Below are 15,967 nucleotides of genomic sequence, written 5' to 3' on the forward strand. Positions count from 1 at the left end.
TGAATGCAGAGTTCGACGCGGGGCTTGATCCCAGGACCCTGAGATCACGACCTGGTTGAAATCAAGAGTCAGATGCCCAACTGACGAGCCACCCAGGCGCCCCTACATTGTGCTTATCTTATGTCTCCTCCCTTCCACCTTTTTTTTTTTTTTTCCAGCCGTGGTAGATAGGGAAGTAAAGTCTGTTATTTAGAGAATCCAGAGATTTGAGCAGACCTTTCCAGAATGTGATTGTTGGTGGGGCTTAGTCTAAAGATTTGAGAATCTGCGTGGCAGTGCCCTCTCTCCCAGATATTGGAATACTCCATGCCTCCCCTCATCAAGAGGTCGAAAAAGTCAAAGTATACATGTTTTGTCACTTGGTACCTCCCCGAAGGCCATTTACTTGGTACTGTCATGTTTCCCCTTAAATGAAATAGAAAAACAGGGCCACCTTTTTCTTTAACGTAAAGTTTTTGTTAAAGTAAAATACACAAGAGCCTTCGTGGTTGATGGGTCGCATTTCAGCTTTGTCTTCCCTTTGGAATTCTCCCCCCACCGAATGCAGCCGGTGCATTACGAAGAGAAGAACTGGTGCGAGGAGCAGTACTCCGGGGGCTGCTACACCGCCTACTTCCCCCCTGGGATCATGACTCAATATGGAAGGTACTGCCCAGACGCCATCCCAATTAATCCAAGACAGGAACCGAACTTTATTTTTTTTTAAGATTTATTTATTTATTTATTTGTCATCGGGAGAGAGAGAGAGAGCGAGAGAGCGCACAAGCAGGGGGAGTGGCAGGCAGAGGGAGAGGGAGAAGCAGGCTCCCCACTGAGCAGTGAGCCCGATGTGGGGCTTGATCACAGGACCCCGGGATCATGACCTGAGTCCAAGGCAGCCGCTTCACCGACTGAGCCACCCAGGCGCCCCAACATGCACCAAACTTAAACTCATAAGCAAAGTTCGAAGGGACTTGGAGACATAGTGGTCAGCGTTCAGATTTCGAATGCCCCAGGTAGTTAGTGTGTGGATTTCTGGCCATCCGTAGGAAAATAAGGATGCCGGTACGTAGAAGCTTAGCTGTCAGCACGCAGAGCAGTAGCAGAGCACGGGGGAGGGTTTCAGATGCCAGTGCTCCGGGTGAGCACCCTGAAAGCTGCAGTGTCCTCCAGCCAGCCTTCTTGAGCTCAATTAGACATTGAGTTTCGCACGACTGCCCTAGGCTTCTGGGTACCCGTCTCCGCCTAAGGACGTTAGCTACAGACATCTCGCTGCAGCCGCTCGTCTTCTTCGGGGGAACCGTCCCTGCCGAGGACAGCTAACCTGTGAGGAGGGGATCTCCGCACGGATTCGGAGAGTCCGCCTTGGCTTCGAAGCCCCATAGGCCCCAGAAGAGCCATTGTCTCTTGTAACTGCCTCATAGGGCACAGGGGTCTGTCTGTCCAGGGATGTGCTCAGCTGCAAGAACCCAAAGAGAGAGCCTCCTGCTGGGTATTTGCAACTCAGGACAGTCTTCCCAGCCCCGACGTGGTTACCGGTGTGAGGGCGGGAGAGGCGTTTGGGCGTAAGCAGTGTCGCGTGGTGACATCCCTGGCGGGGTACCTTCCATCAGGTTCCAAGAGGAACGGAGCTGGAAAGTTAATTCCAGCTCACGTGTGTCCACAGAGAAAGAGGGGCTTCTTAACCCTTTCCTTACATGAGATTGTTCGTTGTTTTTAATTAATTGAATCAAATAGTCTTTGTGAGTGATAATGGGATTGATGAGCTGGAGTAGTTCCGAAGGCAGAATAGAAGGCCAGAAGTGGATAAAGAAGATGTGGTCCATATATACAATGGAATATTACTCAGCCATCAGAAAAGATGAATACCCAACTTTTACATCAACATGGATGGGACTGGAGGAGATTATGCTAAGTGAAATAAGTCAAGCAGAGAAAGTCAATTATCATATGGTTTCACTTATCTGTGGAACATAAGGAATAACATGGAGGACATTAGGAGAAGGGGGGGAAAAATGGGGGGGGGGAATTGGAGGGAGAGATGAACCATGAGAGACTATGGACCTGAGAAACAAACAGGGTTTTAGAGGGGAGGGGGGAGGGGGGATTGGTTAGCCCGGTGATGGGTATCAAGGAGGGCACGTACTGCATGGAGCACTGGGTGTTATACGAAAACAATGGATTGTGGATCACTACATCAAAAACTAATGATGTATTGTATGGTGACTAACATAACATGATAAAATTAAAAACTACAAAAAAAAAAAAAAAAAAGAAGGCCAGAAGTGGGAAACTGGAATCAAGGACAGATGAAACCAAAGATTCCTGAATTAGAGAAAGGCGAGAAGGCCTTGGGGGGTGGAGGGTGTGCCACTCGGGAGATTGTGTGAAAATGGCTTGCCGACCTGGTAGGAGTCAAAGCTGACAAGCTAGGAGGGGACACTTGCCCATTCAGCCCAGCCCTTCTGGGGCTTTCTTTGGCAGGACCTCTTTGGAAGAGAAGGCCCATTTCCCTGTCCTCAGCCAGTCTCCACATAAATTCACAAAAGCTAACTGTGCGGACGTGGTTATTTTGAGACAGACAGACCTCTAATCCCTCGGGCCCCTCCTCTGCTACAAATCAGTTCCTGTCCCTGTCTTCCCACTCACCACTGTGGTTCGTCCTGATACCCTGGGAGTGCTTGGCTGGGGTCTGCTGCCAAATCCCCTCTCGTGAAGAATGCACCCCCTTGGAAAGATGGTGTGGGGAGGAGAATGGACCGCAAACAGGAAACCTACAGCCAAGAAATCTGATTGTGGATTTCCTGTGTATTCTTGTCTTCTGATCCTGGCTGGCTAGGCAAAGGCCAGCGTCACCTTTGGTGACTGATGATCTGACAGCCTGCTTCTCTCTGGCTTGAAAGTCCAGATCCTTGGGCACAGGCTCAAGGAACAGGGAGGGGCCTTCCACCTTTGGCTGAGCCATACAGGAGTTTTGGAAACGATCTGAGTTGCGCTGTCTTGTCTGGGCAAATGAGGGCAGCGACGGGCCCATTTACCCTCCTTGCCTTCCCAGGTAACTCTGTGTGACCTCTCTGTTCTCTCAAAGGGTCATTCGCCAGCCTGTTGATAGAATTTACTTTGCTGGCACGGAGACAGCCACACACTGGAGCGGTTACATGGAAGGGGCAGTAGAGGCCGGAGAACGGGCAGCTAGAGAGGTAAGGGAGGGGGGCGCGTCACTGTCTCTCCCGAGGCCGGTGGTGGTTTTGGCATCGGGCCTTTCCGGCTCTTGACATGGATAAATGTGCACCTCCGCTTCTCTGCCGCTCCTTCCACTCCTGGGGGGCTCCTTGATGGCGAGCGGGGCCTTGCGTCTGTCGGGACCTTAGAAGCTCACTTCACCACGGCCACTTTCTTGCAGGTCTTAAATGCTTTGGGGAAGGTGGCCAAGAAAGACATAAGAGTTCAAGAACCGGAATCAAAGGTGAGTTTCGCAGCTTCCTCTCCATGGACCAGTAATCAAATGTAAAACTCTTGACTCTCATCTTCCAGCTTGTAAGGTCATTGTAGATGCCGCTCTCGGGCATATGTCCATGCGCCTCAGCGGGGCGAACGAGAGTTGCTCTGCTTAACGCTCTCTGCTCATCCATCCAGGATGTTCCAGCTATGGAGATCACCCACACGTTTTGGGAGAGGAACCTGCCTTCTGTGGCAGGCCTGCTGAAGATCATTGGATTCTCCACATCAGTCACTGCCCTGTGGATTGTGGTTTGCAAATTCAGGCTACTGACACGATCCTGAAGTTTCGGCCTCATGCTTTCTGCCTACTCTTTCCCAGCACCCTCAAAAGCAAAATGTTGGCAAAGGCTGTATCATTGGATCATCTTTAAATGCACTGGTTTTCACCCATAAGTTTAGTCTCAGTTGGTGTCAGAGTAAAAACAACCCAAAGAATCACCTCATTAATTTCAATAAGATCAAGCTCCATTGCATTATTTGCCTTGTGTAGACTCACTTGTGCTGACTGGTAGAATAAAACCTTGTGATCAACTCCTTAATTTCAAGATGTCTAATTGAAGTGCTGGTCAGAAACAATTTCTATGTCCTGTTTTGCTCCTCTTTAACACGAAATGCCTGATGATTGCAGAAATGAAGCGGTTCCCTTTCTCTTTGTAGAGGTTAAATAGGTGACGGCCCAGCCTGTGACCATCCTTTTCAGTTCTTAGGAAATAGTGAAGTGTAGGTCCAGAGCCCAGAGGCTGGCAGCTTCCTGGGGGTCAGCAGCTCCCCCTTTGGATGAGGGATAGTAAATGAAAGCAATGGGGGTGTAGACCACTGAGGGACATCTTATAGGCCATCCTGGCCACTTCTGCTTCCTGTGAAGTTTCTAGAAATCTAGTCTGGTGTTTCAGGTGACTTGTGTGTAGCTCCCCACGGGAGCAGAGTAAACTAGTGGCAGGACTGTCCCCCAGGAGGCCTCCTGATGAGCTCCGCATGAGACCCACTGCAGTAGGCATTTGCTCTTCCTCCTGGAGGATGGCTAGACATCACGATAACCTTCTCTGCCGATTTCGAGAAAGTATTTTCCTTTTCTCGGGTAGACCCTGGCTGTCTGAAGGCCTTAGTGGCATACACTTTTTTTTTCTTTTTTCCTAGGACTGCAGTAGAATTAGGCAGATCTGTTAACCTAAATGACAGAGTTACCTTTGAGTAAATATCAGCATGCTGATCTCTCTCAAATAGGAACTGAGATACGCATAGTAAATTTCTGATTGCTATTTGCTGAGACTATCAAATAAAGAAAAGAAATTGGGGCTTTATATTTTAACCTCACTGGCTTTAGTTATTAAGTTTATAACAGACATGAAATTGAGTGATTTTAATATGAAGACTGAGTTCTCTATTTTAGGAGTAATGTGGGCCCAGAACAGTGCCCACCTCTTTCTGGCCTTTCCCATTTTAAAAACTCAGATTTTTTTTAAAGCCCCTCTCAGAGGTTTCAGCCGTGAAAGAGTACTGTTTTACATATAAGCATCTGGGGAAAAAAATCAACACCAATGTGATCAAATAAAGCAGTTGACAAGATTCAGTAGACTTGGGTACCCAGGTGGATACACAGTAACACCTTATCCCGCATCACTGATGAATGAGGCATTTCATTTTAGATGAAGTTTCTAGATAGCTGAAGTTTACTCTTTTATGTACCAAAAATTTTACATAAAAATTGTGATGGGCATACTTCCACACATTATTCAACAAGCTTCATTCAAATTCACCTTTTTTAATTAATCAGATCAATCCTTATGTGTCTCAATCATTTTAGACTTTTATAAGAGAGTGATACCATTGTGTTTGCCCCTCTACTGAATGTCACGTGATTGTCTTAGAGCTGGTGAGTCTACTGCTTCTTCTCCCATACTCCTTCTCCCATATTCAGGATTTTCATACCCTTCTTATCTCCTAATACCTCTTAACCTAATCCCCTATGTTCTACTAAATGGGAATTAAAGATTGCCAGAGAAAATCAACTCAAGTTTATTACATAATTAACCTTATAAATTCACAAGTCACTGGACCCTGATAATGAGGGCTTAAGGTATTCCAGTTTTGCCTATTGTAAGAGCAAAGAGCAGGATTTTTCTGCCACTCTTTACTTTGTAATTGAAAAGCATTTTAGCTAACGTAGGAGTTTGGGTACTGTCTTGGATATGCTCCAGTCCATAAGGAGTTGCCACATAACTATATCAAACTGCTCAGAGAAATCACATCCCTGATCTATTTCAGTTGTTTCTGTTCACTTACTGATTAACTTGGTTCTGACACACCTTTTGGGAAATGCTGACTTCAGCTTCTTAACAGGCAACAGTTTTAACAGTAAGGAGGTTGTTAACATATCTAAGTCTTTAATGCTGAAGGACTCCTGAGTAGTGATTTACCCTCTTTTCAAACTTTTTAGAAAACCAATTAATTTACCCTAATGAGATCAGCCCTGTTAAACTATAGATTGAACTTAAAAATGAATGCTATTCCAGGTGTGCCGAGATAGGAAATCAGAGCTGAGAACTCCCACCATTTTATTTGTCCACCACGGAGATCCTAGAGGTCTTTCTTCCCACCCCAAGAAACCAAAGGCAGTTTCAGCAGCTGGTAGAGCCTGGCATCTGCTTCACAGTCCTGAAGGCTGTGTTGGCCTCACTCCACAGGAAGGTCAAGAATTAGACTTAAAAAGGTAACCTTTTGGTCACAACTGTTAAATAAGGACTTGAACTGCGCGGAAGAGAAAATACCGAAGGACTGTGAACTATGTTTAGTTTGATTGTGAACTCGGTGCCTATTGTTCTGTCTGAGATGTGACCCAGTGCTCCATGTGGGAGTTCGCCTATGTGTGTGTGTTGCCACTGAAGTAACGATTTTGCCCGTATGGTACTGTTTTGTTTGTTAATAAAGTGCACTACCATCCCTGATTCAGACCTCGCTCCTCTTTTTAGTCAGTGGGGGATGGGCTTACAAGGCCACTTCGTACTGACTCCCCAATTCTCACAGTTCCCTTTGACTCTCACGGTCCATCAAGGTTTCCTGGGAGCTGATTAAATGCTAGAATATTGTGTTCCTGCCTGGGTCACAACCAGTGGGGAGTCCGATGGCCGCTTTCTCACCTAACTAGCTTCTGATGCCTTGAGCAGATCACTGTGGTTCTCTGTTTCAGTCTCCCCATCTGGAAGAGGGTGGGTTGTACTTGATGGCTTCTAAGGATTCTTTCCATGGCAGCTTTATGGGATTTATACATTTGCTGCCAGTGATCTCTTTTGGCCCCTACTGGTATGTCAGAGGCAAAGTCACTCTGTGGCTTGGTTCATTCCTTTTCTTAGGTTGGGTTCCCTGGAAACAAACAGATGGGAGAATTGGGGCAGAAACTTTACTGGGGACAGCTCTCAGGAAATACAGCTAAGGGGGCTGAGCAAGGCAGGAGTGGGCAGGAGTTGACCTACTAAGCAAATGCAGCTGAGGCCTCAGCAGATCCTAAGGGGGTAGCTGGGAAGGCCCTTCACAATTGATCCCCATTGAAACAAAGGATCTCGCCTCTGTCCATTAGCTGCCCTCTGGGAGTGGGTGTTGCCTTGGATTGGGTGAGGCAGGTCCAAGGACCATTCCTAGTGAACTGCAATGAAGTGAGATCAGCCCGTATTCCCAGTAGCTGGAGGATCCAGGGAGAGGTACCCACAGTATCCACTTACTCCCCAGGAGAATACAGTTGCCCTTTGTCATGTATGAGACGTTGTGAACTTGAGCTTTGGTTTTACACATAGAGTGGAGCTATCTCTGTGAGCCTATCCCTGTTAGATAAGGAAACTGCTTTTAGACAACCTTCTAAAAGCAGTTTCTTCCACCCTCTGTACTAGTTAGGTGGAAGAAAAAAACCCAGAATTGGAAGAAACTCTGGAAATGCTTCAACCTCTGTCTCAATGAAGAAGCCCCTTCAACAGGTTACTAACAGATCAAAGGGGGGGGGGGTGTGCATTTATAAGCAGGAGGCCCAAATCTGATGTTTTCAGGAGTGAGGCAGCTGAAAATGAACAGCAGCGGGTATGATGCATTAGGGAGTAGTGGGGATTGTGGCTGACCTGGTGAGTGTCTGCCTCTCTCAACAGTATCTATATTCAAAGTGCTTTAAAAGATTGTGAATTGTGTAAGACTGTTGAATCACAGACCTGTACCTCTGAAACAAATAATACATTATATGTTAAAAAAAAAAAAAAAAAAAGATAGTAGGAAGGGGAAATCAGAGGGGGAGACGAACCATCAGAGACTATGGACTCTGAGAAACAAACTGAGGGTTCTAGAGGGGAGGGGGGTAGGGAGAGGGGTTAGCCTGGTGATGGGTATTAAGGAGGGCACATATTGAATGGAGCATTGAGTGTTATATGCAAACAATGAACCACGGAACACTACATCAAAAACCAATGATGTAATGTATGGTGATTAACATAACATAATAAAATAAAATTTAAAAAAAAGATTGTTAACCGATGAAAACGTGTGAAGGCTTTGCTCACAATTGTCGAAATTGTTCTGAAGTCTCTGATAAATAAAACAAGGCTTAGGTTTACATTGTTTAAATGACAGATTCTTTTAGAGTGCCTTTGATTTTCTGCGAAATGGCACCAAGACCAACAAGCAACCATTTTGTAAAACTATTTAGAACAGGGAAGAGAGGCCTGGTTTGGAAGAGCAAAAAGACAAGGGGGAAAAGAACCCCTCCCAAGTCCTTCTTAGAATAGAAATCACCCTCAAGAGCTAAGCCTTCCCCCAACCCACCCAGGGCAATGCTTATCTCCCGCCGTGTGGATGTCACGATTGACAAGAACAGTGCCAAACTTTATTGGAAAAACCGCACCCTCGCCGTGACAGAGAACTCAACAGGTCTTCTGTCGGCGTTCAAGCCGTGCTGACCACAATGTAGTTTTAGTAAACAGGACATCAACATTGGATGGATTTTTAAAACTGTGAAGCTGCTGTCCACTTTCTACCAACGTGGTGGGAAAAATGCACGGTATGCCTGTTAGCCTGAAGTGGCTGGCTGAGACTTTGGAGGAGCAGACAGTCATTCAACACACAGTTACTGAGCACCTACTATGTGCTGGTAGGCACTGCACTGGGATTCAGTAGTGAACGAGACAGAGCCCACCTCATGGAGCACAAAGTCTAGTGTAGACGCCAAGGAACGCATTCACTGTGGCTCTGGTCAGTGCTGTGACCGAAAAGCACAGAATATATGAATGCAGGGGAAGTGTTCTGGGGGAACATGAGATTTAAGGGGAAATTTCTAGGATCTGCCCTCAAGCCTCCTTAAGCGTCACCATGTGGCAATTCAGTGAGAATACTGCGTCGGGCCGAGAAAGGAAGTACAAAATAACAAGATGGTGTCTTAGTCCGTTTGGGCTGTTAACAATATGCCTTAAACTGGGTGGCTTATATACAGCAGAAATTCTTTTCTCACAGTTCTGGAGGCTGGAAGTCCAAGATCAAGTCTCCAGCAGATTCGGTGTCTGGTGAGAGCCTGCTTTCTGGTTCATAGATGATGCCTTTTCACTGTGTCCCCATAGGGTAGGAGGAACTCGCTCCAGCTTCTTTTATAAGAGCACTAATCCCATTCATGAGGGCTCCACCCTCATGACCTACGCACCTCCCAAAGGCCCCGCCTCCTAATACCCTTAACATTGGGGTTAGAAGTTCAACATACGAATTTTGTGGGGAGGCATTCAGTCCCTAGCCGACAGCATGGCGAAACGGTAAAGAAAATCACAACAAGCATCCTCAGTAAGTGCTGGATGTTAAGTCCCATTTGCCCATTGACCATTGTTCCCCTTAAGTCTTGTTACTGTTCTCTACCCAGCCCTTCTCTGCCTCCAGAGATCTGTATCAACTAGGACCATCTTCCAACCCCCTGTGTGCAAGGGCCGCCTAAATTTGTTTTAAAAGAGTGCCATCTTCTGGCCAAATACTGCTGTTTCAATGGAAAGCCTAAAGTATTCAAGAGTTTCGTGCTTGGGGAAACTAAGAGGTGTCACCTCCAGCCAGAATTTCTTCCAGACACATTTGTCTGTGCTGTCTTACTTCCCAGTTGCTACGTGCATCAGAAACATTTGCTGTTTAATACCCACAGCCTTTCCTCTGCCCAAATCCCCCAGGAAGATTTTTCTGTTAGAACGGCGTGTTGCTCAGTTTCCATTGTGTCTGTCTGGATACTGAGTGAAGAAAATAGGTGGGAGCCGAGAGAGGTGGAAGGAATTACTTTTACCTTAGATAGGGCAGGGAACTCATCCAGGAAAAGCAGGAGAGAGGGCTGGGGGCGGGGGGAGAAAAGAAAGTTCTAGAAAGTCAAATTGGGGCTCTGGAGTGCAGCTGGAGAGAAAGGGTTTGCAAAAGCTGCCTTGACCATCTAGGAACACAGAAGGTGAGGAGGGTTTTTAGGAAGTCTGGCTAAGAGTCGTGTGGTACAGTAAGGATCTACACTACTCTTTACACTTTTGGGGGGCTAAATTGTGTTTCTTTTAGATACTATATTGTACTGGGACCACCTTAGAGGTCCCCCAAACAGCCTATATTATTCTGGGCTATATAAATTCAGAGAACATATGGTTAATAGTGCCTGGCATCCTGAACTGTGCCTAAGAGTCCGGTAGTTCCAGTTAATGGGATCTCGGACAAACTAAAGAGAAGGACCTCAGCCACCGTGCCCTGGAAAGACGACATCTAAGCTGGTAAACTGTGCACCCCAGGCTGGATATACACTAAATAGATCTCACAGTGAATTAGATTTATATTAAGAAAAAGAGGTCTTCTTGCCCATCATGTGTCTTCAGCTGACTACCATGGCCCATTATATCAGCATCAACCAGTAAACATGGGAAGTGCAGATGTGGGGCCCCTAGGTGAGCCTAAAGAGGCTGCCAGTGTTAGATGGGCTTTGTATTTATCAGAGCAGGCCGAAATGTGCATCCTAAAGCCAAGTTCACTGGAAGGTGGGGGTGGGGGTTGCATTGAGACAGGCTAAAGGCTGATCAACTTCTCTGACAAACCAACAACCTTGGCTATGTCTGCCATTTTAATTCTATGGGCTGTATTAGTTTCCTATCCTTCCTATCCCAAATGAACACAAACTCAGTGGTTTAAAACAGCACAAACTTAATATCTTACAGTTCCGGAGGTCAAAAGTTTTTTGTTTTGTTTTGTTTTTAAAGATTTTATTTATTTATTTGACAGAGAGAGACACAGCGAGAGAGGGAACACAAGCAGGGGGAGTGGGAGAGGGAGAAGCAGGCTTCTGTCGAGCAGGGAGCCCGATGTGGGGCTCGATTCCAGGACCCTGGGATCATGACCTGAGCCGAAGGCAGATGCTTAATGACTGAGCCACCCAGGTGCCCCGCGGAGGTCAAAAGTTTGAAATGAGTGTTACAGGGTTAAAATCAAGGTGTCAACAGAGCTGGTTCCTTCTGGAAGCTCCAGGGGAGAATCTATTCCTTGCCTCTTGCAGCTTCTAGAGGTTGCCAGCATGCTTGGCTGGTGCCAGATCACTCCAGTCTCTTGCTACCATGGACACATCACCTCCTCCTCAACTTTTGCCCTCCCAACTCCCTCTTATGGAGGATACTTGTGTTAATAATTGGGCCCACCTCGATAATCCTGGGCAATCTCCCCATTTTACAATCCTTAACTTAATCATACCTGCAGGGTCCCTTTTGCCATGGAAGGTAATATATTCTTCGTTCTGGGGTTAGGACATGAACCTCTTTGTCAGTGTCATTATTCAACCTACCGCATGGGCCTTAATGTTCTTGAAAACCAAGAATTAGAAGCCAGCATTACTCGGTCCTCAAATTCCTGCTCTTTCAGGTGCCTGAATCTGGAGCAGCAAGTAGAACATTTCATGATTTAAAAACATATGAGCTGGGGCGCCTGGGTGGCTCAGTCGTTGAGTGTCTGCCTTCGGCTCAGGTCGTGATCCCAGGGTCCTGGGATCGAGCCCCACGTCGGGCTCCCCGCTTGGCGGGAAGCCTGCTTCTCCCTCTCCTCCCAGCTCATGCTTGCTCTCGCTCTCTCTGTCTCTCTCTCAAATAAATAAATAAAATAGTTAAAAAAAAAGAAGAAGACTGGTTGGGATTGGCAGTCTATGACATCGTAGTTCAGAATGGCTAGGCACAGTGAGGTCGGGGTCTTTGAAGTGAGTCTTGACGAGCAAGCTGTTAGTCTGGAGAGATAGGCTATTGTTGGCAGTTCAAAGTTTTGTATTCCAGGAACAAGTCTTTCCTGGGACAAGAAGCCAAGTTGTTTTGACTGGCTCCTGTATGATTCAGCTCAGGGCCAGGAAAGCAGGTTGGTTTCAGTTCTTAGATTTAACACAGAACTGAGAATTCTCATGATTGCGACACGCACATTTTGATTTCTTGGCCTTAAGAACTGTCTTTAGAAACAGATTCCTTGTAAAGTCATCTTCCTTTGCAGACGAGCATGTGTGTTAAGAGCTCGGGTCTCTGGGGCCAGCTGGGCCTGGATTTGAATCTTGGTACCTGAGCATGCTTTTTCTCATCTGCTTAGTGGAGCTCTTCAATGGTTCAGAGCGTTCATTAGGGTAATGCTGGTGAAAGCTGTTAGTAACGATACATGGTAGCCTTAAGAAGAAAAAGAAGATTCAAGATCACAGTTTGTGGTCTATGATGACTCTGACTTCTAAAATACACCTTGAATTACTTCTTTCCTCTACTATCACCTCTCTGGTTATCTCCTGCCCAAATATCCAGGTGTCTCCCCTGCCATACCACCCCGAGTAGCCTGAGTGATCTTTTAAAAAATGCAAGTCTCGTCCTGTCAGTCGGGGCTCAAGTCCCCCCAGTAGCTGCTGGTTGCACTTTGGATAAGACCACATATGGCGGCTCAGAAGGCCTTGTCTGCTCTTTTCCCTGCCTGCTTCCCTAACCACACCTCAAGCCACTCTTCTGTCCCTCAGAACCTTCCAGCCATCTAGCTTTGCATATAAATCCTCAGATATATCCAGTCCTTTTCTGTCTCAGCTCCCCCTCTCTAGAAGGTTCTCTTTCGCAATCTTCAGTTGGCTAAATCCTTTGGGTCACTGATGATATATCATTTCCTCAATGATGCCTTTCCTGACAATCCCTTTCTCACAATTCATTCTCCAGCATAATCTCTCATTGTCTTCCCTTTCCCTCCCTAAAACTTTGAAATCACACATGTGTTTAAGTGATGTTTAATCTCTCCCCCAGTGATAGGCCTCATCACAAATGGGGTGTATGTGTGCAGAGACCTGGGGGCCATCAGACTTCTGGGCAGAGAGACAGGGTCTTGGGTGGCTGGAGCCCCCAAGCCACTCACCTCCAGGCATGGAGTAACCTTAGCCATTAACCTAATGTGCCACACAGATGCAATAATTTTTCCCCACTGTGTCATTTGTGAAAAGCACAGGCTTAAGCCAGTATTTTCGGCACACATCGAGATATAAGCAAGGATCAAGAATCATCATTAATATTCACATTTTCCTAAGCAACATCACTTGCAGGAGAAAAATTAAAACTCACTGTCATTTCCCTGGACCACAATTTCATATGGTCCCTGGCATCATCATGGTAATGACAAAGCTTCAAACGTATCCAGCCACAAATTCAAGTTTGCTGCTTTTTAATTATTTTACTTCCATTGCAACATGCCTTCAAAAGAAGGAATTTAAATGAGCCAATTAGTAACCGGAGGTCAGGCTGGAAGAAATAATTGACAGGAGCAGGTCTCAGATCTCACCAGGGCTCCTTGGATTTAAATTGGAATCTAAGAGAGAAGCATTTATTCATTATTTATTTCGCTCGATCATTTATGACATGCCCAGTCTTGAGGGGAAGCCGGGTATCCGGATGAAATACAAAATTAACAAATTAAAATTAGCAAGCACAGAAAGGAACAAATCCAGTCTTGAAGCCCCGCCCCCGCCACGCTTGCTTCAAGGGCTGGGGCTGACACTGGCCATACCCGGGAAGGGTGCTCCTGGCTTCTCCAAGTTAAGCCAACCTTCTCCTCGCATGAAGCCATCCACGGTAGACATTTCTGGTTGGGTAAAGAAAGAAGACAGCATTGGGGACGATATGAGGGTTGTTTAGCATGAGGTGAGTGCTTTTAAGCACTCTACAGATAACAATCCTTCATGGACTAACGTCCAGGAAAACCAGCTCTGCACGGCCGGTCCCTCGGAGACAGGAAGGAGCCCATGCGCGGTGTAAGGTTGTCTCCTCCGGCAGAGGCAACATGGTGGGGTGGCCAGAATGAGCAAAGGGCAACAGCCTTGGTGGCCAGGAAATGCTCAGAGGGAAAGGTGGCCTTTCCACGCAAGGGTCCAGCCATTCTCAGTCTGGGTTTCCAGGGTGTCCGGTAGGGGTGGGTGGTTGGCAGAAGACAACAATAGGAAATCTGAATCCAGGACAGGGCACGTTTTCAGGCTCAGGCAAGAGGGCCCCGCCTACACGGAACAGAGACTGGGCCTCTGGCAGAATTCCCAGGGGGCTGCTGATGGTTACAGGACCTGTTCCCCAAGGCAGACCCATCTTTGTCAGAGGATGGGGTTTGGACCCACTCTTAGGCCAGTGGTCTGCATTGTGCACTTTAATTTCCCTGTTCTCACCACCTCTCCCTATGAGGCCAGGGTATAGCTGGAACCCAGATGCTTCCAGTCTCCTACCCTTGCCTCCCAGCTCTATCTGACCTTTCATAACCCTGCTGAGGGCTGGATCTCTGAATCCACCTGCCCTTGTCTCTAAGGGCCTTGGCTGACTCACCCGCCAGCCCCGCCTGGGCCCCTGCAGCTTCACCCTGCTCACCTGTTCAAGTGACTCTACCAAGCCAGGGGTTCTGTGTGATTGCCACTGCAAGCCTCGATGGGTTGGGGTCGGGCGGGGGGCAGGGGGCAGGCAGCCTCACTGGCCCCACCGACTCTCCTCCCCTTGGCTTCCTGAAGAGGGACATTCTGGAGCTGAGCGGCTGAAGACAACATGTAGAAATTCTCCAGGCTGACAACAGGGGAGGCTGCCCAAGACAGAGGAAATAGTGCTGTCACAGGTCTAAGTCCCAAGGGAGGGTCGTCAGGCCACAGTCCGCTGGGTGGACAAAAGGCCAATAGAGCTTACTGTCGCCCTCCCCTGTCACACATCTTTATTCTAGCTCAGCCATCTGCTTTTTCACTGAGCTCTTTTTTCTTTCTTTCTTTCTTTTTTTCTTTTTCTTTCTTTCTTTCTTTCTTTCTTTCTTTCTTTCTTTCTTTCTTTCTTTCTTTCTTTCTTTCTTCTTTCTTTCGCTCTTTCTTTCAAGATTTATTCATTTACTCTAGAGAGAGAGAGAGCCAGGGGAGGGGCAGAGGGAGAGAGAGAATCCCAAGCAGGCTCCATGCTGAGCGCAGAGCCCAACGCAGGGCCGGATCCCACGACCCCAAGATCACCACCTGAGCCAACCAAGAGTCAGACGCTCAACTGACTGCACCACCCAGGCGCCCCTCACTGAGCTCTTTCAAACACGGAACACACCTTTCTGAGGTCAAGCCATGAAAAGCATCTTTTAGCATCCCCCTCCTGACCCCTGAGAAGCATGGGGCACATTGGGGGCCCTCTTCCTTCTGTCAGCGGGATCTGGGAAAAGGAGGAGGTCGCCCACTGAAAGGACACCCAGAGGAGGCCAGGGAGAGGCCTGAGGAAAAGCTGACGTTGAAGGGGCGGGTGGAGACAGGAGCCGGGAAAGTGAAGGGGAAGGAGGAGTCAGAGGTCTCCCAACATGCTCCACTCACCTTGTGTGGATACGGCTCAGAAGCCCCTCTGCAGAGCAGATTTTCTTTCTGGGTTGGCCACCATTTGACCAAGCTTATCCACACCAGGGTAAGATGTGCCAGGAATCCGCTTGGTGGGCTGGATGTGCGTTGTGAGAGACCCCTATCCAAGAGGCTTTCTGATGTAATAGTTCAGACCGCGTGACAAACTAAAATAGGGACACTTCAGGACTTGGTCATTGCTGGAGGCCCTCAGATTCCCCAACTGGACAGCAGTTGCCCTTTCCCGTGTCCAGGTACTTGTCTACCTTCTCCTCATCCATTTTCTGCTTACCTGCCATATTTTTGGTAGTCCTGAGTCTTGATTTTGTGCTTTGCTTTATTAACTTGATATTTACATATACAGCTGGATGTTGCCCCAAAGCCTTTGGGAAGGAGCAGACAATAAGCAAATACATAAATAACAGAAGCAGATTGTTTAACCAGGTGTTGGAACACCAGACATCTAGACCAGAAATATTTTCAGGAGACTTTAAGAAATAACTACTCACCTTCTACCATCAGGTTGTCGTCATCACCGAAAAGCTGTAATAATGTAGCTTATGATGGATGATCAGAGTGAAGTCACAGTCGTCTGAGTACACTACTTGCAATGGTTCTCAGATATGTTTCTTTTAGGGATCACTGCTGTTTGTA

At 47.2% G+C, this 15,967-nt stretch overlaps 1 protein-coding gene across 1 annotated transcript in view; it reads left to right on the forward strand.

Moving 5' to 3' along the window:
• MAOA (monoamine oxidase A) overlaps window positions 1-6,425 on the forward strand; it is a 70,093-nt gene extending 63,668 nt beyond the window's left edge. Inside the window, exons 12-15 of the mRNA XM_032426513.1 lie at window positions 548-645; window positions 3,068-3,179; window positions 3,383-3,445; window positions 3,616-6,425. Coding sequence (XP_032282404.1) covers window positions 548-645; window positions 3,068-3,179; window positions 3,383-3,445; window positions 3,616-3,762 — 420 coding nt within the window. The 3' untranslated portion in view covers window positions 3,763-6,425. The remainder of the gene's footprint in view (window positions 1-547; window positions 646-3,067; window positions 3,180-3,382; window positions 3,446-3,615) is intronic.
• Window positions 6,426-15,967: the final 9,542 nt, after the last annotated feature.

This window comes from Phoca vitulina, unplaced genomic scaffold (genome assembly GCF_004348235.1).
Source record: "Phoca vitulina isolate PV1807 unplaced genomic scaffold, GSC_HSeal_1.0 scaffold35, whole genome shotgun sequence".
In the NCBI taxonomy this organism is placed as follows: Eukaryota; Metazoa; Chordata; class Mammalia; order Carnivora; family Phocidae; genus Phoca; species Phoca vitulina.